At 40.2% G+C, this 24,858-nt stretch overlaps 1 protein-coding gene across 4 annotated transcripts; it reads left to right on the plus strand.

The window, feature by feature from the left end:
- On the plus strand, window positions 1-24,173 carry TFG (trafficking from ER to golgi regulator). 4 transcript variants are annotated; one of them, XM_082479069.1, is made up of 9 exons: window positions 2-178; window positions 3,089-3,191; window positions 5,308-5,516; window positions 11,331-11,414; window positions 12,351-12,497; window positions 15,485-15,652; window positions 16,286-16,426; window positions 20,780-20,869; window positions 23,382-24,173. In XM_082479069.1, exons 3-9 carry the CDS (start codon window positions 5,333-5,335, stop codon window positions 23,771-23,773), a joined length of 1,206 nt encoding a protein of 401 aa, XP_082335195.1. In that variant the 5' UTR covers window positions 2-178; window positions 3,089-3,191; window positions 5,308-5,332; the 3' UTR covers window positions 23,774-24,173. The 4 variants fall into 4 exon arrangements, with proteins under 4 accessions (XP_082335197.1, XP_082335198.1, XP_082335195.1 ...); XM_082479071.1 differs by lacking the exon at window positions 11,331-11,414 and having other exon boundaries at window positions 1-178; XM_082479070.1 differs by lacking the exon at window positions 3,089-3,191.
- Window positions 24,174-24,858: the final 685 nt, after the last annotated feature.

Below are 24,858 nucleotides of genomic sequence, written 5' to 3' on the forward strand. Positions count from 1 at the left end.
GCCGTCGCTCCGGCCCCTTCGCTCCACTGCCACGTACCGGGTGGCGGCGACGGCGGCGGCCGTGCCCGGACTCGGACTCGGACTCGGACTCGGACTCGGACTCGGACTCGGACTCGGACTCGGACTCGGACGGGACGGGACGGGGGGCTTCCACCGGCGGGACCGCGGAGAAGCCAGAGTAAGAGAGCGGGGCCGCTGGCCTTCCCCCTCCCCGCACGGTTGCCGAGGGCAGCCGTTGCCGCCTGTGTGAATGCGGCGGGAGGGGCAGTTGCGGGCTGGGGGTGAGCACCCCCCCTTCCCTCGCCCCCCCCCCCCGCCCCCCCTTCCCCTCCCCCCCCCCCCCCATCTCCATCGCCGATTGCAGGGGCGACGCGGCCCCTGGCGAGAGGCCGGGAGACCCCTCGCGTCCCCCCGGCCGCGCCTGAGGGAGGCTGACACCGTTCCCCGGCCTCCTCGGCCTGGGGAATCGGGGATGAGGGCTTGCAGAGGCCTTCTTTTCCTCCTCCCTTCCCTCCCTCCCTCCCTCCGTAAGGAGGGTGTTCCCTTGCTCACCCAGCCTCTGTCCCCTTGGGAGCCAGGGGAACTGCAGGCTCCTCGTTTCCCGGCAGGGAATGGCTATGATTTCTGCTCCCCCTTGGGTCGGGCCTGCCTTTATCGGAACTGGAGAAAAGCGAAAAGAGCGCTTCTGCTTTCTGCTACCTCCCCCCAACCCCGGCTCTCCTGGGAAAACTCCCGTGGCTCCCTCGAGGAAGGGGGTTGGGAGGCAGTGCTTCGTGGCCCTTTCTCTGTGTGCTTCACCCTGTTGTTCCGTGTCCCTGTTTTGACAGAGGAACAAGCGAAGCGGGAATGCCAGTTCTTCCTTTGCTGAGGCAAGGCTGGTTTTCTCTGTTGCAATGCAAAAAGAGTAGTGAGATCCAACATGGTTATGACATCATGGCTTTAGGAGGGATCCTGAAGTGACTGGCTTAGATTGGACAGTCGCTGTCCACATGCACCATTTAGATTGGTGCATGATGTGAATAGAAAGGGAGCCAAGAGGGGAGGAAAAAACCTCCGAAATGCATGTTGTGCACCAGGAAGGTTAGAAAGATGTCAGTTTGATTCATATGAAAAATAGTCCGTCTTAAACAGGAAGACATTAATGTTTTTTTTTTTGTTGTTGTTTAGTTGTTGTTTTCCCCTCAAGAAAGTAGATGCTGTGATTGGTTCTGTTAAAAAGCTCATTGGTGTGCATTCGGGATGTCTTCTCTGAAAAACTCTCTCAAGGGAGTCCTCCATTCAGCTATGCCATGGTGTGGGAAGAAAAGCTTGAATGTTGTGTAATTAAATAATTAGAACATTTCACATAGTTTTCTGTAACAGTTGCAAGCAGCTGTAGTGTTTAGAATCTGTCTCTTAAAACCTGGGCACCTTCAAGCAGAATGGAGAACAGTTGGACAAAAAAAAGTGCATTTACATGCTTTCCTGTTACTTTTTTGTAATTGTTGGTAGACACACAGTGGATTTCTGTAATGTTTGTAAATAAGACATTATAGTTCTGTAAGAACGTTACAGTAGCTGTTTTCCTTGCACAAAGATACAAATGGTGCATTCAATCTGTTGGAAGGCCACAGGAGCTCAGGTGCGTCCACCAAAATGTGTATCTTTAGGAATTACAGATGAGGTTCCATTCTTACTGTTACCAGTTTCTAAGTAGCATACATTGTAATGCTAAAGAAGTAAAACCAGTGCCTTTTAAACAACATGAGATGGTAGCTAAATGAACTCTCTTAAGTTAAACCACACTTAGATGCATTATCTGTATCCCATATTTGTCCATTGCAGTAAATTTTACCTGGAGCTGTTGCAAGATTGGTGTGAAAGCAGCACCCAATCATGTATTACTCATTTCATAAAATGTGAGTGAGGAATCAGAGAAGTAGTTTCTTAGTATGTCACAACAGTCTTACCCTCTCCCTGCCAGGAGCGAGTACAGCCCTTTTTAAAGGTGAACATTGCATACCCAGGATGAGGGGAGCAACTGCCAGCTTATGAGAACCAGAGAGGGGCTTTGTCCGTTCTCTGCGGTTTGGTTGTTCTCTGCTTCTGTCCTGTATGTCTCGCTCCTGCCCATCCCAGTTTACTTTCAGTTGAATTTAAAGATGTGAGCTGGGAAGCCCAATTTCCTGTAGATGAGAGGAACCTACTTTTTCTCTCTGGTTAGCAGCAAATCATCTAAAAATCAGATCATGGATATTTGAGATGACTGTGTGTGAGTGAGAGACAAGGAGAAGAGTGCTGACTAGGGTGCACCTATTGGGTGGGAGGGAGGAGCACAGCTATGCTCTCCATTGGACAGGTCTGTATACTAAATCATTGTCTTGTAGCTCTGTACATTAAGCACATGTGTAATAAACAGGTGGACTGTGTGAACTTCAGGCAGCTCATCACATAGGCTTTCCAGCAGAAAAAGTGCAATCTTCAGCTGAGTTGAGGGCAGATCATATTTTTAAGTGGTTGTGTATTTCTGACTGCATTACGTTCTTCTTGCTCAGTTTGGTGGCCCTTCCTGTGGGAAAGTGGCATTACTATGCCTTTCCTCTTGGTAGTTTGTCCTAATGCTATGGGGTCTGCCCTTGAAGACACGTTACTTAATGTCACAGAGGCTTCAGCCTTAAGCTAAGAAATAGACTTCTAGGTTTTTATACTGATAAATCAATCAAAGTCTTTCTTTAACTTAACTTGGGATTTTAAGGTGGAGGCCATACAAATGAATATTTTGAGAATGCTGGGGAAGATCACTGCCCTGGAAAGGAACATATTGCTGTAAAGAATTCTGACATGCAGTTACAAAACTTAAAAAAAATGAACTACTGCTATGGAATGAAAATTCTTGTTAAAGATCTGTTTTAGTTGAAGTTCAAACTCTACAATACTCAAAAGTGTAAATCTGGTTGTTACGTTATGGATAAAACGGTGCCTTTTTTTTAGTTGAATGTGTTTGTTAAGGTGTTTTAAAGTGAAAGATTGATGTGAAGTCTATAATTCTAAGGAAGTGTGACTGTAAATAAATATTTCTTGTTTGGTTTTTTTTTTTTTTCTGATGCAGCTTCCTCTTTTCTGCCACTTAGTGCATGGCGGCTTATCCTAACTCTGTGCTGAAGTGAGGTGGGAAATCTGTCCAATAATCCAGCATCAGTAAGACAGACAAGGTAATGGTAAATGTATGTTTTTGGAAAGGAGGTGAAAGAAGACCTGTGGATGGATACTATTTTATTTTTTTAATGCTTTAAATTAAAACAAACAAACAAACAACTTCTGCAGAAATGTGTGCTTTTACAACAAACTTAAAGTGTTAATTAGACTGAGTGCCTGCAGTCAAGACTCTGATGTTGCAAAACATGAATAATGCGATAGTGAACATTAACAGTATTATAAATGTCGCTGTTTCATTGTAGTGTCTCAGCAGCAACCTGGCTGTTTTAATTGCAGGTCCATTTTCTCTGCAATTAGACTATATCCACCTACCTCCTATTATGTCTGATTAGGAGAATGAGTTTTGTTCAGTAGTTGCTTGTCTTTCTTTAACCCAATGACATTACAAAAAAAGGGATTTGCATGAAATATTTGCTTTATATTAAGTTAATTACAAAAAAAACACGGAAATTTAATTGCAATCTAGAGATAGCATCATACTACATCTTTTTAATGCAAAACAATGCCATTGAAACAGTAGAGTTAAATATATTTAGGTGCGTCAAAGTGTTAAGGTATTATTATTATTCTTAAAGGCTTTAGCTGAGTGTCTTGTTTCTCAGGTAGGAGAGAAGTAATTTTCAATGTAGTAGTTTAGAATAGACTGACCAAAGCAAAATTCATTTTTCTCATAAAGCACTGTGCTATAATATCCTTAGAAGTAAGGGAGAAATATCTGCGTATCTCTCCCAAGAATTCTTTTTGTGCTAGAGAACGAACAGTATGTTTCCCTGCATGTGGCTTTGGAAATGTCAATGTTGATGTTTACGGCTTCCTGCTTTTCAGATTTCCAGTATTTGTACTTCAGATATTAAGACAACTGCTTCTTTAATTGCTCATCATTCCAGATCTGTTGTTTTGGCCCCGTCCAAAACAGTGAAGAAAGAAGGGGACATTTGACTAGCCATGTAGATCTTTTTTTCTTTTTATTTGTCTGCTCAGTAACTTCTTTGTAGTTTCTGTTTTTCTTTTAAACATAAGGCCTTTGTGTGTGTTTTTAACAACAGATATGCCTTACACAAAGTGGTTATTTTTAAATTGTCTTATATAAAGTGTTAAAGATATAACTCTGAAGTATATGCTGTGAACTGCTTGGATGCAGGATGGCTTTGTTGCACTTCCTTTTAAGTTGGAGCAGTTGTTCACCTCTCTTAAAGCAGTGAGAGTAACTGACTGTTCTGACCATGTATACTGCATAACAAATTTGTGACTCAACCTAATGAGTAGCTAACGTGTGGTCTGTTGAGCAGCTTTTAAAAATCTAACATCTTGGTTAAAACATCTCAGTCAAAATACAAAATCTTTCCTTTTTTTATATCTTACTCTCTGGAGAGAAACTCTCAATGTGTTCTGATCGTTCATATAATAAAACCAATGTTCAGCTCTTCATTTATTTGTTCATTTGTGTATGAAATAATGCATGATTCAACTAGATCCCCTTAATAAAACCACCTTACCACCTATAATCTTTCAAAGATATTTTGTTCTGGCAGTATTTTCTTAAGTGGGGAAAAAAAGTGCCCTTTGCTGGTTACCATATGGGGGATGTGAAAATAATCCAATAAGGTGCTAATATAGCCAATATGATGTTGTAAGGCTGACAGCATTTGCTACAATTTCACTTTCCCTGAGAGAGATGTATACATGTATCTCAAATGCAAATCCTAGGGGATATTAGTTTCTTTATAGGTTTTTTTTATGACAGTTTGCAGCTGGTATCTTAAAAAAAAAAAAAAAAAGAAAAAAGTTTGAAGTTTCCAAATGTCACACATATTTAAAAGCTGTCTGACCTTTTAAAAATCTTTACTTTTAAATTCTGAGCACTGTGAACTGTTGATTTCAAGTGTCTGGTCTTACAGAGTTCTCCTTTGCCTGTGAGATCAGTTAGTATATTGTGCAGTTAATTGTTTGAGAAATTAGTGCGTCATAGAATGCGTCCGAGAGAGGTTCTCTGGAAAGCTTCCTAACAGTAATGCTTTCCAAAGGTGGAAAGCTTCAGAACTGTCATCAGATACATTTAAGTAACGAACAGTTTAGTTTTCTAAAATGTTTTCAATGTTTTGTTGTTGACAGGTCTGCAGGCGATAAGGAATCCACCATGAATGGGCAGCTGGATTTAAGTGGGAAGCTGATCATCAAAGCTCAGCTTGGGGAAGATATTAGGAGAATTCCTATTCATAATGAAGATATCACCTATGATGAATTGGTGCTAATGATGCAAAGAGTTTTTAGAGGAAAACTTCTGAGCAATGATGAAGTCACAATAAAATATAAAGATGAAGGTAAAGTTTAAGTACTACTGTTGAGGTTAATTACTGCTGTTGCTCTGATACGGTTTATCTAAGGACAGAAACTGTGACGTTCACCTCTTCAAAGTTCTCCAAATTTGTTGGCAAATGCAAGTGATTTCTCATGAAATCATTTGAATCAGACAATAGAAGCTGTATCTCTTGTGGTTATCCTGTCTTAACATAGTATTTCCTCTGGTTTTCCTGAAATACCAGCTATCTGAAAGTTCATTTTTTGCTGTTGCAGAAAGCTGATGCTATTGCACGTTTCTCTGCTGTCCACTCATTTAACTATTTTTTTGGTGTTCTCAGTGATAGAGCAGGTTTCAAGGTGAGGGGTGAATAAACTTGTTTGACTTAATGCAAGATCTTATAAGACTTGATTTATGTAGTAGTAATTCTTGGTTATGTTTTCCTCCATCAGTAAAGATGAGAAGAAACTTAACTTAGACTACTTTTAATATATATTTCAGGTTTTCTTCTGTGTGACAATTTGAATCTGTTCGGCATTGGTTGTACATAGTTTGTTTCAAAGAAAATCTCAATCATTAGTGCTAAACAAACGCAGCCTTAAGAAAGAAGTGTTTCCACAGAATAAGGCGTTGTTTGAGATGCGTAGAAAGAGACTTGCGGTTCTGAGGGTTTTTCCGTTTTGAGTGTCAGTGTGGGGGCATGGATAAGTTAATTTGGGAGAGAAGGGTGGCGTTCATAAATTGAAACTCAGAATGAAGTGATAAAATCCAAAGTCTCTTGGTCGGGTCAAAGACTATGTAATAATTATTCTGGTGTACAGTAAAAGAGCTACATTACTGAAGCATTCAGGTTTATTTTTCTTAATAGCACTAAGAAACTTTAGCACTGTCTATGATACCTAAAATGTCAAATAACTTTTGTTCTTACATCTGGGCAATAAAAATTCAGTTTGAATTATCCTGAGACAGTTTTGTCAGGTTTATGAAGCTTTTGAGCTCATCAAAACGGATATGCAATGTAGGACTAATATTTTGGGTCTTGATCTCTACTGGGAGAGACCTCAGTGGATTTGTGGTGGTTTTGTTTTTCCCTTTATCACATTAAAAATTTTGGTTTTCTTTCTGGAATGGGAAAGGTGAAAGGAGATTGATGGATGCTTCTTCATTAGGTTAAAGCTTCTAGTCCCTTTTTATGTGTTCTTACCTGTTCTTTAATTATAGTTCTCTGTTTTTGTGTGCCTCTACATTTGCCTTTTTTGAAGACGATAGTGGTGTATGGTGGAGACTAATTATGGTTTTGTTTTGTATTTCACAGCCTATAGGCCTAATTTTATCTTCTATTGCAGAATGTACTTCTCCACTGTGACATGAAATTTCTGTATATATTATCCTAGATATAATCACTACTAAGAACATTTAAGCAGTGTTAATATCAGAGGAAGCTGCAAATGATTAAGGAAAAAGTCAGTAGAATCAGGCTTCAGTTTGTCATATGAGGACTTTGGCATTCTAGACTTTGTTTCAACTAAGATAAGGTTCTTTAAATCTATTTCAGTCATTAGAAACATTGGAATATATATGTTCTAGCTATTTCCCTTTTCCTATTTATCCCTCAAAACCTGGAGGAATGCTTGTCTTCATCTTTTATAAAGTTCGTCTAAGGATTTTCACTACTTCTGAGAGTATCCAGATGAGGTTGTAGAATTCATGTGCACACTCTGAGGGTTCAGAAGAATGCTTCATCTGCCCCGCTTGGCTTTGTTGAAGCTAGTGAACTTCAGGCCTGGATATAGGATTTTCTGCTTAAAATTTCTGCAAAATTTTGTGGCTTCATCAAACTGTCGTGGTCCTTGAAGTGAATACATTTTGTTTTTTTCAAACTTATATGCTCAATCGGAGAGGCTAGGAAACTTTAAATTCCAAGCCTTCTGTCTCTGGATTTGTGAACTAAAATAGTCGGAAGCATATTCCTAAGTTATATAATGCTTTTATTAATTACCAGGGAAAAGAAGTTTCAGTTTGATAACTACCTTGTGGAGTAGGTTTTAGATTCAAGCTGGGCATCTTTCAAAATTTGAAACTAAGGAGATTGCTCTACTAGGTGTGACATTATTTTCATGTCCTGCTTAAGGTTCTTGAATGTGTAGTAAAACGCAATGTCTGAAAAAAATCTACCCCAAAACCTATGAGGAGTGCCACCAGTGAATTTATATGAATCAGAGTAGAATTGCATCTTAAGCACACCATGTTACTGAGTTACATCACATCCTGAATCCCCTAAGGAGCCAATAATAGAAAAGTTACTTTTTTTTTTTTAAAGTTAGACTTAAATTTAAAGCTAGAGTGCCTAAATGTGAGATTCACCTTTTCATTCTTATTCTTCATTACCTTGCAGTAGAAGTTGATGTCTGTGTCAGAGCTGATAATGAGTTACTAACTCAGTGTATGTAGTGAAGGTGGTGTGCTAGTCAGTAGTGTCTCTACTTTTGGGTTTAAAAGGGGTAAATTTACTGAAGTGAAGGAAAACTACATTTTTGGGTGGTGGGTTGTTTTGTATATTCTTATCTATATAATCATAACAGGAATTAAGCTTCATTGACATTCCTTAAAATGAAAAGTTTGTTTGATAAATCTAATATACTTAAATTGTCAGACTTTTGTATGGCTTGATACACACATCTACCTTATGAATCCTAGCATATGCAGTACTGGTTAATAACATGATGGCTGTTGATAGGAATTGTAGAACTGACTTTATACTGCTAACAAGATTCTGTACTTGGTGCTTTTCAGCCTTTTTTCCCGCTAGCAACTTAAAAGCAAAATTTTAATCATTATTCTTAACTGCCTTCAACATAAATATTAAAATCAGTTGGGGAGAATAAGATGGAATGTTCTGGATTCTTTTGATTTACATTAATCCATGTAAACCATGTGTGTTAATATAAATTTTCATTTGGCTCTGCAGGATAAACTGTTCAGAACATGCATCTTTTTTCAGGCAGTGAATCTGAGTATTGACAGAAAAGCATCATAAGATAGTCTGTCAGTGTTGTGCACTGGCAAGAGAAGTAATAATTTATCATCTAAGCAGGAGAATATGGAGTAGAAAGGCTTTGTGTTAAGCACTAGTGGTTTTTGGTATCAGCATTTAAGAAAGGATTCTGGAAAGCTGCTGGAAGTGTTTGAGTTGGAGAAAAAAAACCACACTTCACTGCCAAAGAGAAAGGACTGTTTATGAAAGTAACTTGTTTAGGGTCTGATTCTATATGCCTTGTCCCTGTTTGCTATTATGATCCATAACACTTTTACCTTCTGCTTGGCACTAGTGAGTCCCCAGTGGGGACTCCGTACTCATTTTTACCCCCTGCACCCCAGGCATAAAAGACTTGGAGAAACTGGAGAGGGTGCAGCAGGATGCTGTGAGGATGGCGAGAGGCCTGGCTGGGGTAGGTGGCCTACAGGGAGCATATGAGGGAGCTGGGCTTGTTCAGTGTGGTGCAGAGGAAGCTGAGGGCAGGGCTTAATAGCTTCCAGCTAACAGAGTGGAAATAGCAAAGACCATTGAGTCCCAACTCTTCAGTAGCACCAGATGGAAGCAGTCATAAATTGCACTTTGAGAGGTTGAGCCTGAGTTTTGGTCAGGAGGGCAGTGTGTCACTGGAGCAGGTTGCATAGTGGGGTTTTGGAGCCTCCATTCTTGGAGACTTTCCAGTCTCTACTCAGCAAATCCATGACTGGTATTGCTGTCAACCAGTGTTTTTTGAGATTGTGAAACTGCAAACGGGACTTAGGATAAAGAAAAATATCTTTGGATACAACAAAATTTCCTTCAGGGATACTTGAAAACTATTTTATATGTCATCAGTTTGTTAGTATTTGTAAGATTCCTTGTTTATTTTGTTAGGAAACAACTTCTTTGAAGACAGATGGACATTGTTAGGTGTTATTAATGGTACTATACTAAGAAAAGCTTCCATTGTAGAGATGTAACTTGTAGTCAGGGTATGACAAAATTAGAGTATGTAGTTCTTCAAATTTTGAGGTTTTGTTTTTCCACTTGCCATCTTGTGTTTTATGACTATTTATACTGAAGCATTAACATTTTTTTGAAATTTTTAACCATAACTTTTATAGAGCTGGATTTTTGTATCACCAATGCATAAGGAATACCTCAGAAATTTTAGGCAGTAATCTGTAGCTAAAAACATGTTTCTGTGTCTGTCCTTGTAACAGTGTTACAGGGAAGAACATTAGTAGCCTGGAGTCAGCTTTCTTCCAAGTTGTGTGTCATTTGTCTAACATTGTTGCTTCTGAAGGTGAAGCTTCACTAGAGAGAGTGTCTCATCTGTTCCTGGTCATCAAGGTGTGCTGGAAGGAAGTTGTCCTGCTATCCCTTCTCTTTCCCTCTGCCAGTACACACGTTTTTCTGATAACGCGTTCCCACTCTTTCCTTTTGCACTGCCTAATTTGTGTTCATTTAATCTATTAATATATTAATAATCTGTTGAATAGTTAAACCAGCAGAAAATCCATCCTACCAAAGAAAATAGTCTTGTTTCGTCTGTGATCTTGTTGAGCAAAATGTTATGTGGTTGTCTATTGTCTTGGCTCAGGTTAAAAATTGTGAGAGATGAGGCTTAATGGGAACTTGGTGTCTCTTCTGGGGATTAAAGGGCTTAAAGGTGTTGAATACTTTATGCATAGCCCTTTGTGTCTTAAGACTAAAAGATCCCATACAGTTCTTACATAGTTTCTGTGTGTGATGGCAGTGTGCAGGTTCATTAGGATGCATTGGGAGTTCCTGTGAAATCTGCCACCCAAAAATAAAGAGTTGAGACTTCATGTCAAATTCCTGGTTTGAGAGAAAAGTTTTGTTCTGACAACTTTGACATCTTTGCATCTTCATTCCTATTTGTGGGTTAAGGCTGATAGATATTTTTACTATTCACTTTTACACAGGAACTTTATTATCATTCCCGTGTTGAAAATCAGTCTTGCACCTTAGTGTTTTCTGAGTATAACCTGAGAAAGCATTTCTATCACTTAAAGTTTTCCCTAGTTCATGTGCATGTTTTTTTTTTTTTTTTAAATTAAATCAGGATTGGCTTGTGCTATCTATCTTGACTCTCCTGTCTGTTCATGAACAGTACAGTTTTGGAGCCACTTGGAATGGGTGCATAACTTTTAACTGGCAGCATATTTCTTTCTGGTGTTGGCCTTTGAACTCTTAGCTCTAATGCTTCACCCTGTATGCAAACATAAAAGAATGATGACCTATATGGAACTTTGAAAGGGCTAATATCAGAAGGCTCTCTTTTGGAGCCAGTCATTCTTCTGTCTTACTTTCTGTGCATAATTTCCCTGCACACAGACTCTCACGCTAAAATAATAAACATTTTTGTGTTGTGTTACGTACAAGTCTAACTCGTTGCTTTGTTGTGATATGATTTAAAAAAAAAACAGTGGGTTTGAGGACTTCATTTTTCTTTAAGTCTTCCTAATTCTAGAAATAATTCTTCCTACTCAAGTTATTTTAGATGCTTTTTAAATCAGCAGTGTATGTCTCCGATTGTAGCTCAGGGAAGCAAGGTTATAAGCCTTAGGTAGTAATGACAGAAACCCCCCTCTGTTTACTACTTCTACATCTTCAGTTTTCTCATCGTCCATTTAATGAGGTAAGGTACCCTTTTTGTGCTAGTGTTAGTTGGTAACTAGCTTCAGAATCAAATAGAGAATGTTATTTTTTAGTAATGAAGTAACACTGCTGCCCTAGCATGAAGTTCAGTAATTAATAGGCTTTGCTTTTAATAAAACTTTTTCATGTTCTTTGCAGATGGAGATCTTATAACAATTTTTGATAGCTCAGATCTTTCCTTTGCAATTCAATGCAGTAGGATACTTAAGCTGACATTGTTTGGTAAGTATAGAAGATTGTTCATCGTTGCCATCTCTTTTTTTGTTTTTTTTTTTTTTTAATAGTGTTTCTTAAAGTTCAGGCAGCGGGCTTGGCTGGAAGGTACTAAAAACTTCCAGTTTGTCACCTCAGAAGGATGAAATCAGTAAGTTAAAAATACTGGATTAATGTGATCACCATTTTCTCTCTTGATGTTTTATGTGACATCTGAACTTGTGGAAACTGAAACTATTTCTTTTTATAAGATTGCTTAAAGTATTTGGCATCATGTGTATGTATGGTCAGTTGTGTTTTCTTAATGTTGTTTTCCATGTTATCTTCTACTCTTTAGCATTTGTGGGGTTTTCTTCACAGGTGCATGAGAAATTTAAGATGATGATAAACTTGCAGTGTTACTAGTACACTGCTAAAAACTAACAATAATTGCTTAAAGTTTAATAGATTTTAACATTTATCCTTTGGCCTTCGTATAAAATAGTTCTTTATTTTCAAGCGACTGTTGGTAAATTAGCACATAGTTCCAACGAATAGCAAGCAGCCTTTAATCTGAACACTGACCTTATTCATGAAATGCAGCGGTATTGTGTATGCTGCTTTAGTTCTAAAGGCACCTTCTAAAGAGACAGCTTTCTACAACCAAGTATGATATTGGTATTGTTGAGGGTATATTCATGGAAATGAGTAAACAATGCCGAAACTTTACTGTAGATTTTACTCTGCAGTGGTAGTACTGTGGATTATGCTGAACTGAGATTATATTAAAAGAACAGTAGGCTCTAAAATGAGTTCAGTCTGTGTTGACTGAACTGTGTCACTATAAACTCCACAGAGGAGGATGATGCTACAAGCAAGTAAAAGTTGGGATTTTTTTTTTCCAATTTTAAACTGAATGTCAAAATGTTGCTGCAGTCCTAAATTTATCTAATTGCTGTTTTGCAGTGAATGGACAACCAAGACCCCTAGAATCTAATCAGGTGAAATACCTGCGTCGAGAGCTGATAGAACTTCGCAATAAAGTCAATCGTTTACTGGACTGTTTAGAACCACCAGCTGAACCAGGGCTTTCCACTAATCTGCCTGAAAGTGGTAGGCAGCCTGGCAAAGAATGGTTTAGTTTGATGTGCAGAGTTGTGTGCAGTTTAAAAAAGTGAAACATGGAGCTTTGAACATTGGTTGTGACCATACTTACTTGTTCCTTGATGGTTCAGAACTTATTTTTTAATGCTTCAGTTATTTCCAAGGTAGAATTTTTATTCAAATTTAAAAAAGTGAAACATGGAGCTTTGAATATTGGTTGTGACCATACTTACTTGTCCCTTGATGGTTCAGAACTTATTTTTTAATGCTTCAGTTATTTCATAGGTAGAATTTTTATTCAAATTATCTGGAGTAAAGCACTAAATTAATTTAGGAATAAAACTTCAAAGTCTGAGTTTTTGTTGCAACGTATGAAAACGCTGTAAGGCTGACATCACTCTGATCTTCAAAAAAGGCAAGAAGGAGGACCCAGGGAACTACAGACCGGTTAGTCTCACCTCTATCCCTAGGAAGGTAATGGAGCGACTCATTCTGGATGTCATCTCCAAACACATTGAGGAACAGGAAGTTATTGGAAGTGGTCAACATGGATTTATCAAGGGTAGATCGTGCTTGACCAATCTGATAGCTTTCTATGATGTTATAACTGGTTGGCTGGATGAGGGGAGAGTCGTGGATGTCATCTACCTTGACTTTAGCAAGGCTTTTGACACTGTCTCCCATGACATCCTCATTAGGAAGCTGAGGAAGTATGGGCTAGATGAGGTGACAGTGAGGTGGATTGAGAGTTGGCTGCGGGACAGAACTCAGAGGGTTGTGATCAGCGGCACAGAGTCTAGTTGGAGGCCTGTAACCAGTGGTGTCCCCCAGGGGTCAATACTCAGTCCAATTTTGTTCAGTATATTCATTAATGACCTGGATGAGGGGACTGTATCCTCAGTAAGTTCGCTGATGATACCAAACTGGGTGGGGTGGCTGACACCCCAGAGGGCCGTGCTGCCATCCAGCATGACCTGGACAGGCTGGAGAGCTGGGCAGAGAAGAACCTAATGAGGTTCAACAAAAGCAAGTGCAAGGCCTTGCACCTGGGGAGGAAGAATGCAAAGCACCAGTATAGGTTAGGGGCGGACCTGCTGGGAAGTAGCTCGGAGGAGAAGGATCTGGGGGTCCTAGTAGACAGTAAATTATCCATGAGCAAGCAATATGCCCTTGTTGCCAAAAAGGCCAATGGAATCCTGGGCTGCATAGGGAAGAGCGTGGCCAGTAGGTCGAGGGAGGTCATACTGTGTCCAGTTTTGGGCTCCCCAGTTCAAGAGGGACAGGGAACTGCTGGAGCGAGTCCAGCGAAGGGCAACTAAGATGATTAAGGGATTGGAGCATCTCCCTTATAAGGAAAGGCTGAGAGAGCTGGGACTCTTTAGCCTGGAGAAGAGAAGGCTGAGGGGAGACCTTATTAATGCTTACGAGTATCTAAAGGGTGGGTTGAAGGAGGATGGAGCCAGGCTCTTTTCAATGGTTCCCAGTGACAGGACGAGGGGTATTGGGCACAAGTTAGAACACAGGAAGTTCCGTTCAAATACACGGAAAAACTTCTTTACGGTGAGGGTGACAGAGCACTGGCACAGGCTGCCCAGGGAGGGTGTGGAGTCCCCTTCTCTGGAGATTTTCAAGACGCGCCTGGATGCAGCCCTGAGTAATGTGCCCTGGGCAATCCTGCTTTAGCAGGGGAGTTGGACTAGATGATCTCTAGAGGTCCCTTCCAACTCTGAAAATTCTGTGATTCTGTAACTAATACTTGTGAGTCACGACAAAATTTTGAGAGGGCTTTGAGCTGAATTAATATTTTTTTGTTGCTGAAGAGTTCTTGCTCCGATCTGAGCACTCCCACTGCTTACGTTGTGCTAGCTCTGGTGCTTATCTTGTCATGTTGCTAAGCAAGTTTGAGTCACTAAAACAATAAAAAGTGAATACAGCAAAAATTATATCCACTTTTTTTGCCAGGTTAGGAAATTGAATCCACACATTTTGAGCTCAGAGCAGCATCAGAGCTGTCTCAGGGTAAGCAGCACAAGGGTGCAGATAGGGGTGGGAAAGGATTATGGGGGGAGGACAAAATGGGGGAGGAAATCTTATTCTCCCAGTTTTCAGGCATTGATCTCCTAGCTTAGGGCTGCTGTACTGTAAAAACTATACCTCTGTGTGCTTAACTACAGATTTTGGGTAAGCTGGACACAGAAAATAATGACAGAAAGTCATGGAGTACAGTGTTCCGAGTAAAGAGATGAACCGAGAACTCCAGCCTTTCTTTTACAAAACACTGCTTTTGTATTTTACACTTAGAAGTTTTATTGGTTTTGTTGTTTGAAAGCTCCCAGCCCCTATTTCTACAATATACGAAATTACTAATTTCTGTGGAATACCATGGATTCTGGTTATAAACCATTTGGAAGGAGTTAGGGTGATGATCTTGGAGTGTAAACAAAATTAGCTAGTCTAAACCCTGTCTGCGAGCGTTTGTTTTTAAGAGCAAATGTAGCACTCTACTAGGTAGGGGATTTCTGAGTGATTCAGTGTTACTTGTATAATTGCAAAGAGACAAACTTCACCTATCAGCTTAGAAAGAATTTGGGGAGAAGAAGACGGAACAAAACAAAAACTGCAGTTGATAAAAACACTATAATAAACTGGAACCTCTCCTGTAAGTTTTCCTAATTTTGAATTCTCTGTTGGCAAATCATACCAGAACAATTTATTGAAGCAGGATCCTTGTACCTTTGAATTTAACAGTGATACGTGATACTGATACTCCACAGTGTCAGTGTGTCTTTAGGTAACTGTGCCATGAAATCTAGGCTTTGTGATTCGTTTCAGATACATCACTGATTCATCACTGTTATGCTAACATCAGCATTTCAACAGTTAAAACTTTTTAAAAAAACCCCACAACTATAGAATTTTAAACTTGCTGTAGTATGAGATATATGTATGATGGAGTTTCAGTTCTCAAATTAATAACTGGGCATTTTGTTTCATAGATGCTGTAGATGGTAGGGAAGAAAAGCCTGCTGCTGCTGACTCTAATGTTAAGCCATCTACTCAAGTTATAGCAGCAAGCATGTCTGCATTTGATCCGCTAAAGAACCAGGATGAAATCAGCAAGAATGTCATGTCGGCGTTTGGCTTGACAGATGATCAGGTGTCAGGTAAGAATACGTCTTATGAAAAGCAAAACCTGCTTTCTTTGGGAGCTAGCTAGAATATGTGCAGAACTATCAAAGCAGACAGTTGCTTTTAGTCTGAAGCCTGACATATCTTGTCTGGGAGTGCGAATATAACACATTCCTTGGGGTTTTCCTGTTCACATGCTATATGATTGTCGGTAAAACACTGTTGTCTGTGCCCATGTGGCCCACAGTAAAGCACTAGTGCCCAGTTTCACACAGCCTTGCACCTCTGGTGAGAAAGAACAGGTACATAGGTACGTATTCTGTCCAAACATAGCAAGTCGTCAGTGTGTGTGTGCAAAGCTAATGCTTGAAGCTGTGGAAAAAACATGTCACACAGTTTTATCCCACAAATGGGTCAGGTTCCTCAGAAGGCTGAAATTTGAGTGACCTGGAGACAGGTGGAAAATTCTCACAAAAAATATTTTCAAAGGAAAGTTTAGATGTGCAGATATATTTAGCTGTAGCTTGGGCATGACACTCTCAGATGTAAATCTATGGAAAACTGGAAAAATTGTTAAAAACTTTGCAAGGGAATGGTCTTGTGTTAAGCTTTTTTAATTAGAACTCTCTGTTCATTTCACATACTATATTTTGTTCTTGCTCCTCTAGGACCACCCAGTGCCCCTGCAGAAGAGCGATCGGGAACACCGGACAGCATTGCTTCCTCCTCTTCTGCAGCCCACCCGCCTGGTGTTCAGGCACAGCAGCCACCATACCCTGGAACACAGCCACAGACTGGTCAGGTGGAAGGTAAACAGCAAGTTTTTCTACTATTTAAGACGTGAATGATGATGTCTGAATTTGATCAGCTAAGACTTCCAGTTAGGAGACCCAAAGTCGATACTGAACTGCAAATTCATCTGTTCCACGAGGCAGAAAAATTTTTTCCTCACATGCTGTTCAATATTGAAACGGCAGGTGGAGCAGGAGCTTTAGTAAAAAGGGTCGGTGATGCAACATGAGGAGGCTTTTCATGGGACTGTTTTCTACTTGCATCTGTGCTCATTTTACTGTTGGCGGATTTATATACGCTGCACTTTAAAGCTGTCTGAAAACCTTAGTTCCTATCATACACTCTGTGTTGTGTCAAGCTTTCACTCAGCTAACAGCTTTTTGGCTTGCCTACTACGAATTAAAAATGTTATTTACTTATTGTTTCTATCTAACAAAACGGAGCCCACTACTGCATTGCTTCTTTACTATTTATGGCTCTGTGCTAGTCAGGTGAAACCTTAGAAGTATCTCTTACGCATTGTAGTTTTCCTTTGTAGCCCTTGAGAGCCTCGCTTGGCTCTGCTTTAAAGCTTAAGATCTTCACTCTGATATTCAGATTCCTTTGTACTATGCCCTTTTACATGTTATTTGATTTCTAAAAAGAAACATATTCAGAGGTTTGCTACATTTGGACATCATTTTTCTGTTGATATTTTCAAAGAGCACTGAGACTTTGTACCTGCATGGTTCTGGATGAAACTCTCTGGAAGGACTTGCTTTGGTATTTCTGCCTCCATACAAAGTACAATATAAAGTTGTTTCTGTGTTAGTATAGAAATAAGTTACAACCCTCTGCTGCTTTCTGTACTGACATAATGCTGAGGTAAATATCAGAGGCATTATTGAGGGTGATGACAGTATCCACAGTCACTTGGAATATCTTGCCTGAAGGGCATCAGTAACGTTTTGATTGAGCAGAGTATTCGAGCTATTTGTAGTTAGGGATAATATTGAAGCAGGCATGAATGCTCTTGGTTGCGGTGGAGCTTATAAAATGCTTGTTTTGCTGCTTTCAGCTTTTTTGTTGTTGTTGTTGGTTACTTCCCTAAGAATTAGTCGAGTGAATGAGACAGCAGGAGACATATTTGTCGCTTAAAGATATAACTGTTTGGTGTTTGTGTGTAAGTTACTTTTGGAAAAAAGTGCTTCAGGTTCTTCTGTCAGCAGCTAGAAAACTTAGTGGTCAAAAATATACTCCCAGCTACTGAACTTGTATTTCATGAATTTAGCCTCTTTACTTATACAATAAGGTATGAGTTTAAATTAAAATGCTGATGTTAAACTAGAGCTGAAACAAAAAAGTGAAACACTTAAAAGCACTAGCAGCAGTAGGTTGGAATCCTGTATGGCTGATAACACCAGGGAAGGGAAAAAGTACTTGTTTCAGCAAAACTCATCTTACTTAGGAAAGAAGTTGTCTAGACTTATGTATCAGAGTAGATGTAGTGATTTTTCTAAACTTGGGTCAAGAAAGTATAGTGTGGTGGGTGTTTTTTTGTTTTTTGTTTTTTTTTTTTTTTAACCACTGAACTGTGCTGTACTTTTCCAAGTTCTTTCTTTGCATGTAAAAGTACAGCAGCACAAATTATGAAGGCTTTGGTCTGTGTAGTTCATGCGGTTTTTATTATTGCCACTGAAATATGTTAAGTATCGATTATATTTTCTTCACTCTATGGATAAAATAGGATGGGTCAGTTCTTGGGAGGAGATCAGAAGTCATTATTGCACCTTGTTTATCAGAAATACTAGTGGAAGTGCTTATACTGGCCATTGTATGCATAGGGTAAAGAGCTGTCTCTTACCAAACTTGGGTAATGTACGTGTGATTACTAGCTTCTCAATTTTTTTCATAAGCTAAATTGCTTTTATCCAAAGTGTTCAAAGACTTCCCTTTGAAACATGGAGTAGCTTTCCGTACTTCACTATTTGGTAGCACCTCAGTCCAGTGGTAATTTGGGGACCCGTTTTGTCCTGTCCTGCTCTCCCTTCTTGCACTTGTGCAGCCGCGTTGAGAATCTCTGTGTGGCCGTGGTCCAGCCAGAACTTTGCATACATGTTGATGGTTAAGTTTTCAACAGGTTTGCTCACACAAATGGCACTGCTGGTACAGAGCACGTTCTTGTTAGAAACTAGTTTTAAAACTAATTTAAAAATATTAGTTGACTTCTTAAAAAAAACAAAACACTCCAAGCTGTGCTTTCCCCCCACCTTCTCAGTACTTTGAGGATCTAAGTAAAATGGTGATGCCAACCACGTGTTAATCATTCTGGTATATCTGAGATTATTTTTTAATGGCATTCTTTGCCAATAAATGATGCCATGATAATTATAATTGGTTATTAGCTATCATTATTTGTGAATACCAAGTCATCTCACTGCCATGTACAGCTACTAATGAATGGCTTGCCTCCCTTGATAAAGTTTTAAGCATTCACTAGTTTGAATTAAATCAATACAGTGAAGAAGTTTCGGTATAGCGCTTAATTGTGACATGCCTGTGCTTTTGTACCACTAAATCCAGTTGCTGAACACACATGGGAACCAATTATGTACAGATGAGGACATGTTTTTCATCTTTGCTAAAATAGATGTAAAGGTTCTTTCATGTAAGAACTTCATGGTCTTCTAGGGAAGAGAATGTTGGGTGACTATATACCTACTTGCTCTTTTTTCCAAATCAAGCTAAAATGGCTGTTTCAGTGCACAGGAACAATGGTAAATGCTGGCAGATCCTTGACTGCAATAAGCACTAAGTACAAAACCAGACACTGATGCTGTAGATCACTTGTTTTCAGAGTAAAATCCAGCAAGAGGGAAAGCTGTGTGTTTAAGGACCCATAGGATCCTTGACTGCATTCCTGGCTGTAAACTTAGAATGTTTTCCTGATCAGCACTGGAATGCTTCTCTGCTCCTCACTAACACTTCCACCCTGGTGAAGACGGCAAGCCTTCTCAGAAAGCTTTGGGAAAACACGGTGCTGTTTCTTTCCTATCCCTTTACCTGTGGTCTCCAGCAGGTGCCAGTGTGGTCTCTGTGTTAGCCTGTAGGCAGCCTCCTGGTTGTTCTCCTAGAACTTCCCTATAACAACAGAGTTTAAGAAATAAAATACATGCATTCTGAGTTTCTAATTTGTAATTATCAAGCTAACAGGCTTAAATTCTCTTCAGACCTTATGTTTGGCACTCTTTTCATCCCACAATAATTGCATACCAAATATATTTTGAGCAACTGCACCAATATAAAATATTTTGAACACCTTAGTGTGAATGTAAAATACTGTTGCTTTCAGCTGCAAGTACTGCAGAGAAAAGAAGGAGTTCTGTTAAAGCAGCATCCACAGGGGTCTGGGAGGACTTGGAGCAGAGCCGAGTTGCTTTTGTCTTGTACAATTCAGAAGATACAGCTTACAGTGTATTTGTACAGTCTGCTGATCTGTGCAGAATGAATAATAGTACAGTAACACTTAATAATAGTAAAGTTTCCATGTCTGCTCCAGTTCAGCTAAGCTTTAGTTTTGGCAGATAATTGTCTTGGTTCTTTGACTATGCCCGTTATTAAATTGAAAAACAGCAGAAGCATAAAGCCTAAACAGGGCCCATAGGTTAAGTATAAACAAATATTCTGCCTCTTCTTGCCAAGAAATTGGAAACAGTGAATTTAGGAAAAATGAGCATTGAATCGGAATACCCAAGCTTAAGAATGTATGGTTTTGGTTTTGCTTTAGCTTTAGGGTGTATACCCCTGAGTCTCTTAAGAAAACTTAGCTTACAGCAAGTCAGATACTAAAAGATGGACGACTTATCTGGAAAATGTGGTCAGAATAAATAATGTACCACTCTGCTTACAGTACTGTGATGCAGAAATGGTCTTAAAAACCTAATATAAACAAACTGTCTGAAGATGTGTTTAACTTTCAAAGTACTTTAATTTACAGTGTAAGTTCTGGAGCAGTTTTCAAGACACTTAAAGATTCCTGCTCTGTTACCCACCAGAGTAGCGCTAATTAGGTGCGTGGCTTCTGGCATCCTCTGAAGATGTTAAGTAGTAAGCCCCCTGTACCAAATCAGAACTATTTATTCTGTTGGAGTTAAACTTCATTTAATCTTCAGAATGGCATGGTTTGGAAACTAAAACCTGTAGATTGGTTTCAGTTGGTAATTAGGTAGAACATATTCAAACTTCACTGTGTTCAGATTTTTTTTAAAAAAAGTTTTACATGTTGTGAGGGGGTTGGTTTCTGTGATTTTTAAACTGTTAGGATGTTGTTCGCTGTGTTTATAATACAGCAAGGGTGCTGGGCTTCAACTAAATAAGTTTTTAATCCATAGGTCAGATGTACCAACAGTACCAACAGCCTGGTTATCCTGCTCAGCAGCCGCAGGCTCAGCCTCAGCAACAGTACGGTATGCAGTACCCAGGTAAGCAGCTCTCAAGCGGCGGTTTAGCTGTAGAATCTCTCCTTTGGTGCCCGGCCCTGTGAGCTTCGGTTCCTTAACATGTGGGCAGGTCAGGGCGCTGAGCAGCCCGAGCACCTGTGGTTCTGATGGGGACTGGCACGATTCAAAAATCACCAGTAAGACAACGCTGTAGCTGTCTATATTTTTAGTACGTAGTTGGGAGTTTCTGGTACCTCAGTCCTACTTGATTGTGACCAAGTGCAGACTTTGGTATTAATCAGCAGAATGCACTGTTAGAAAGGCAGGCGAAATGAGTCAGCTGAAGTATGAGCAGTCTTCAGGATTAACTTCTGCACCCTGGGGATTCTAGCAAGTAAGTGATTAAACCATCCCAATTTAGCTTCCTTAAATATTGGAGGTATATAAAGATGGCCCCTATTTCTTCAATCTAGAATGATCTCCATGTACAAAATTTAGTGGTGTGAACACTGATCATAGCTGTTGTTTAGTAAATCTTTAGCTATTATAAATACTGTAATTCCAGAGAAACTTTCAAGTGATAGGTTTTTTTAGTTGTTGATTTTGCTGATACCTCAAATGAAGGTGGCAGTAGACTTCTAGCAGAAGAACATTTTAGTGCATTAGTGGGTTATGCGCAGTCAGATATGAAAAGCTGGCTTTTGCATATGCCCAAAATAAACTTGACTTCAGAACTTTTGGTTATTTACTTTAGAAGCAGCTGGCATCTAGTAAGGCATAGTATATGCTAGGAATCGTAATCCAGCTGAAGTACAGGGATGAATCTTTAACAGCAGATTCCATAACAAATTGCAAGTTGTTGAATACTTTTAGAAAATGATACAAAGCATTTATCATTCCTTGTCTTAAACAATCTTCTTTAAACTAAACAAAAGACTCCCATACCATTAAGTGACTCAGAATAGAGCCTGTATGGCCTTTTTTTTGGTGTGCAGTATATACAGTGGGAGCGCATCAATTTTCATGTAGATGAGAACACTTGCAGAGCTTATGAAGAAATTCCATGTTTATCTTGGATACGAACCCTAGAAAACTTGGAACAGAAGGTTTGTGCCTCAGCCCTTGTTCCTGTGCACTGTGCGAGAGCTGGTTGATGGGGTCACTAAATGGTGTCTTGTTCTCTGCAGATTTCTCACCCCCAGATTTGTAATTAGAAGACAGTGACAGACTTTCTGAAGTCTAATTTCAGAAGAAGTAGCAAGACTATTGGAAGTAGAAGGGTCTCTGACTTTCTGTAGGCTTAAGAACTGAGGAGGGGGGAAGGAGTGTCTATCTGCTTTCTAGCCATATTCTACCATCATCTAATTCATTATTTTACGGGAGAAGTTCCTGAGAAAGCTGTAGTGCAATGCAAGTTCTGCATTCTAATCAACAACATCTTCAAGTAAAAATGAACCACCACCAAAACTGATTTGGGGCTCTTCTTTTTCTCATAACTTATTTCACAATTGACCTAATCTTTCAGAAACAGTCTTTTTTTTTTGAGGATCTCTTGGCAGCAGCCTTTGAAGATCTTGACTCACGGGACTGTTTGTTTGTTTTGCTGTTGTTCCCATGAGTATTGTCTCCTTTCAAACCTGTGTTCCCCCAAGAGCAGGATCCATTCCTGCTCTGGTAGATCTCCTAGGCAACAATGTGATTACTTACTTATGGTAGTAAAAATGGACCCTTCGGAGGTTTGTCTCATGAGTAAATTTTGACCCCAGTTTCAAGGTGAGTTTCAGAATTTACTCCAGTGCATTCTTCAATCCTTACTCTTTCCGTTTAGGGCTGTGCACTTTTAATAATTTGTGTGTCTGGTGTTTAATGCTGACAGGATTCCAGTCACTGGAGAGGTTTCATTGCAAGTAGCTGCAGGTGTGTTTCATGATGGATAAAAGTAGCTATTTCTTCATAAAAGGAATTTGTGTCATTTTAAAGTCTGCAATAAGAGAAATTCCTATTGGAAGCTGGTTTTACACAGAAAAATCAAGTTTGGGACATGTTTAAATGGAAGTTTTGTACTAAAGTATTCTGGTCTGCACAACTTTTTCATATTTAACCCTAAAGAACTGAAAACACTTATGATTTAACCAAAGGTATGACTTACATTAAATCCTGACGCTATTTTCATGACGGTTTGGTTTTGAGCTTTTATTTGGGGAAAAAGGTTGCATTTTGCCTCATTTGCCAGTGAAGGCTTTTTATTTTTCATGTGACATGATAGTGAAATACTATTTGTCTTATTGTTTTTTTTTTATTTGCTGTCAGTCACAGGAAAACTGTTTCTACTATTTTCAGTGTTGCTGCGCTGCCCCGGCCGTGCAGCAAACCCCAGGCAGCGTGCTTACGTGAAAGGCAGCAAAAACTCGCCGTTTGTTCTTGGCTCGCTTTTTCTGTGCTTACTGCGTTGTTTTGTGTTTCTTACGGTAAACAAACAACCAAACAAGGTGTTTCTGCACTTGCCTTTGGTTCTTTGCCGTCTCTCACCCCGCCTCCCTCTTTACCTTTCCAGCCGGCTACAGCCAGCAGCAGCCCCCCTCGCAGCAAGCCCAGCAGTTCCCGGCCTACAGCCAGCCCGCCGCACCGGCCCCCGCCGCACCGGCCCCCGCCGCCGCCGCCTTCCCCGGGCAGCCGCCGCAGCTCGGGGCGCAGCAGCCGCCGCAGTTCGCGGGGGGCAGCTACCCGCCCCCCCAGCCCTACACCACCCAGGCCTCCCAGCCCGCCCCCTACAGCGGCCCCCCCGCCTCCCCGGCCGCCCCCGGCACCTTCCAGCCGCGGCCGGGCTTCACCCCCCCGCCCGGCAGCACCATCACCCCCCCGCCCAGCGGGACCAACCCCTATGCCCGAAACCGGCCGCCCTACGGCCCCCAGGGCTACGCCCAGCCGGGACCCGGCTACCGGTAAGGAGGTGCCGCCCGGCACCAGCGACTCCATCCCGACAGACTCCAGGATTTTTAATTGAGGTTCCAAACTGAAATGAGGCAAAATTATAGCTGTTAATTAAATTCTGGGGAGAGGGGAAGGACCAAACGAATCTTTCCTGCTTTAAATTGTATACGCTTCCTAGTTTAATTTGGGGCTGGGTTGTTTTTTGGGAAACACTACCTAAATGTCCGCAAAGTGATTGACATTCTAGCTTGCCTTGTTTGAAGGATACGAAGATGCTAGTTGGAAGTTTAGACCACTTATCAGGCTTGTTTTTACTAATACAACGATGTACTAAATTAGATTCATTCTGGAGGTTAAAGTAGATATGATGTATTATAAATTGTAATGCTCACACGGAAAACTAATAAAAACCCTGAATCTATCTTTTGCCTGATCTTGATTTTAGAATTTAGGTGATGCTGAACAAGAGAACTGTGTTAAGACAAGTGTGTGTGCTGGGTGGGGTGCACCAAGGTAGAGATCAAGGGTGCTCAGGTTTGTAGGAGAAGAGACAGGTTTTTAGTTGTGTAAATGGAGAAGTGTTGTGAACACAGATTGCTTCTGCAGAGGTTATGCAGCAGCAGATGGTTTTGCACTAGGGCTGCTGTCGTTAATTGCCAAGTCACCCTTTTACCAACTGGCTAAGAGCCAATACATAAAATCTTAGAGCCCTTACAAATTTCACTTTAACAAGGGCAGGGGGAGAATTGGTTTATTACTTGAAAATTTAAGCCGAATATGTATTTTTAAAAAAGAACTCTTAAAATGGAACAACTTTCTGCAGGTTCTTTGCCACCCAGAAAAACTTGGGAGTACAATTATAGTGACTTGATTTTGAGCCAAGAAAAAGCAGATCAGGTGCTGTAACAAATTCAATAGACCATATAACAGCAGAGGGCAAAACATTCTCCCGGTTAATATTTTCCATCTTATGGATTCGAGGAACACATAAAAATAAGTAGGGAATTAAAAAAAAACACAACAAACGATGAACTGGAGCAAGCTGTTTGAACTCCCATAAAGACAAATTGGGAACTAAAGCCTGAAAATATTCTCACCTT

This window comes from Vanellus vanellus, assembly GCF_965231255.1.
Source record: "Vanellus vanellus genome assembly, chromosome: 1".
In the NCBI taxonomy this organism is placed as follows: Eukaryota; Metazoa; Chordata; class Aves; order Charadriiformes; family Charadriidae; genus Vanellus; species Vanellus vanellus.

Bases quoted from the DNA above. Each gene is read 5' to 3' on its own strand.
- TFG (XM_082479069.1), top strand. From the start codon at position 5,333: ATGAATGGGCAGCTGGATTTAAGTGGGAAGCTGATCATCAAAGCTCAG. The intron at 16,427-20,779 runs GTAAACAGCAAG...TTTAATCCATAG, and splicing joins ACAGACTGGTCAGGTGGAAG to GTCAGATGTACCAACAGTAC. The intron at 20,870-23,381 runs GTAAGCAGCTCT...TTACCTTTCCAG, and splicing joins GTACGGTATGCAGTACCCAG to CCGGCTACAGCCAGCAGCAG.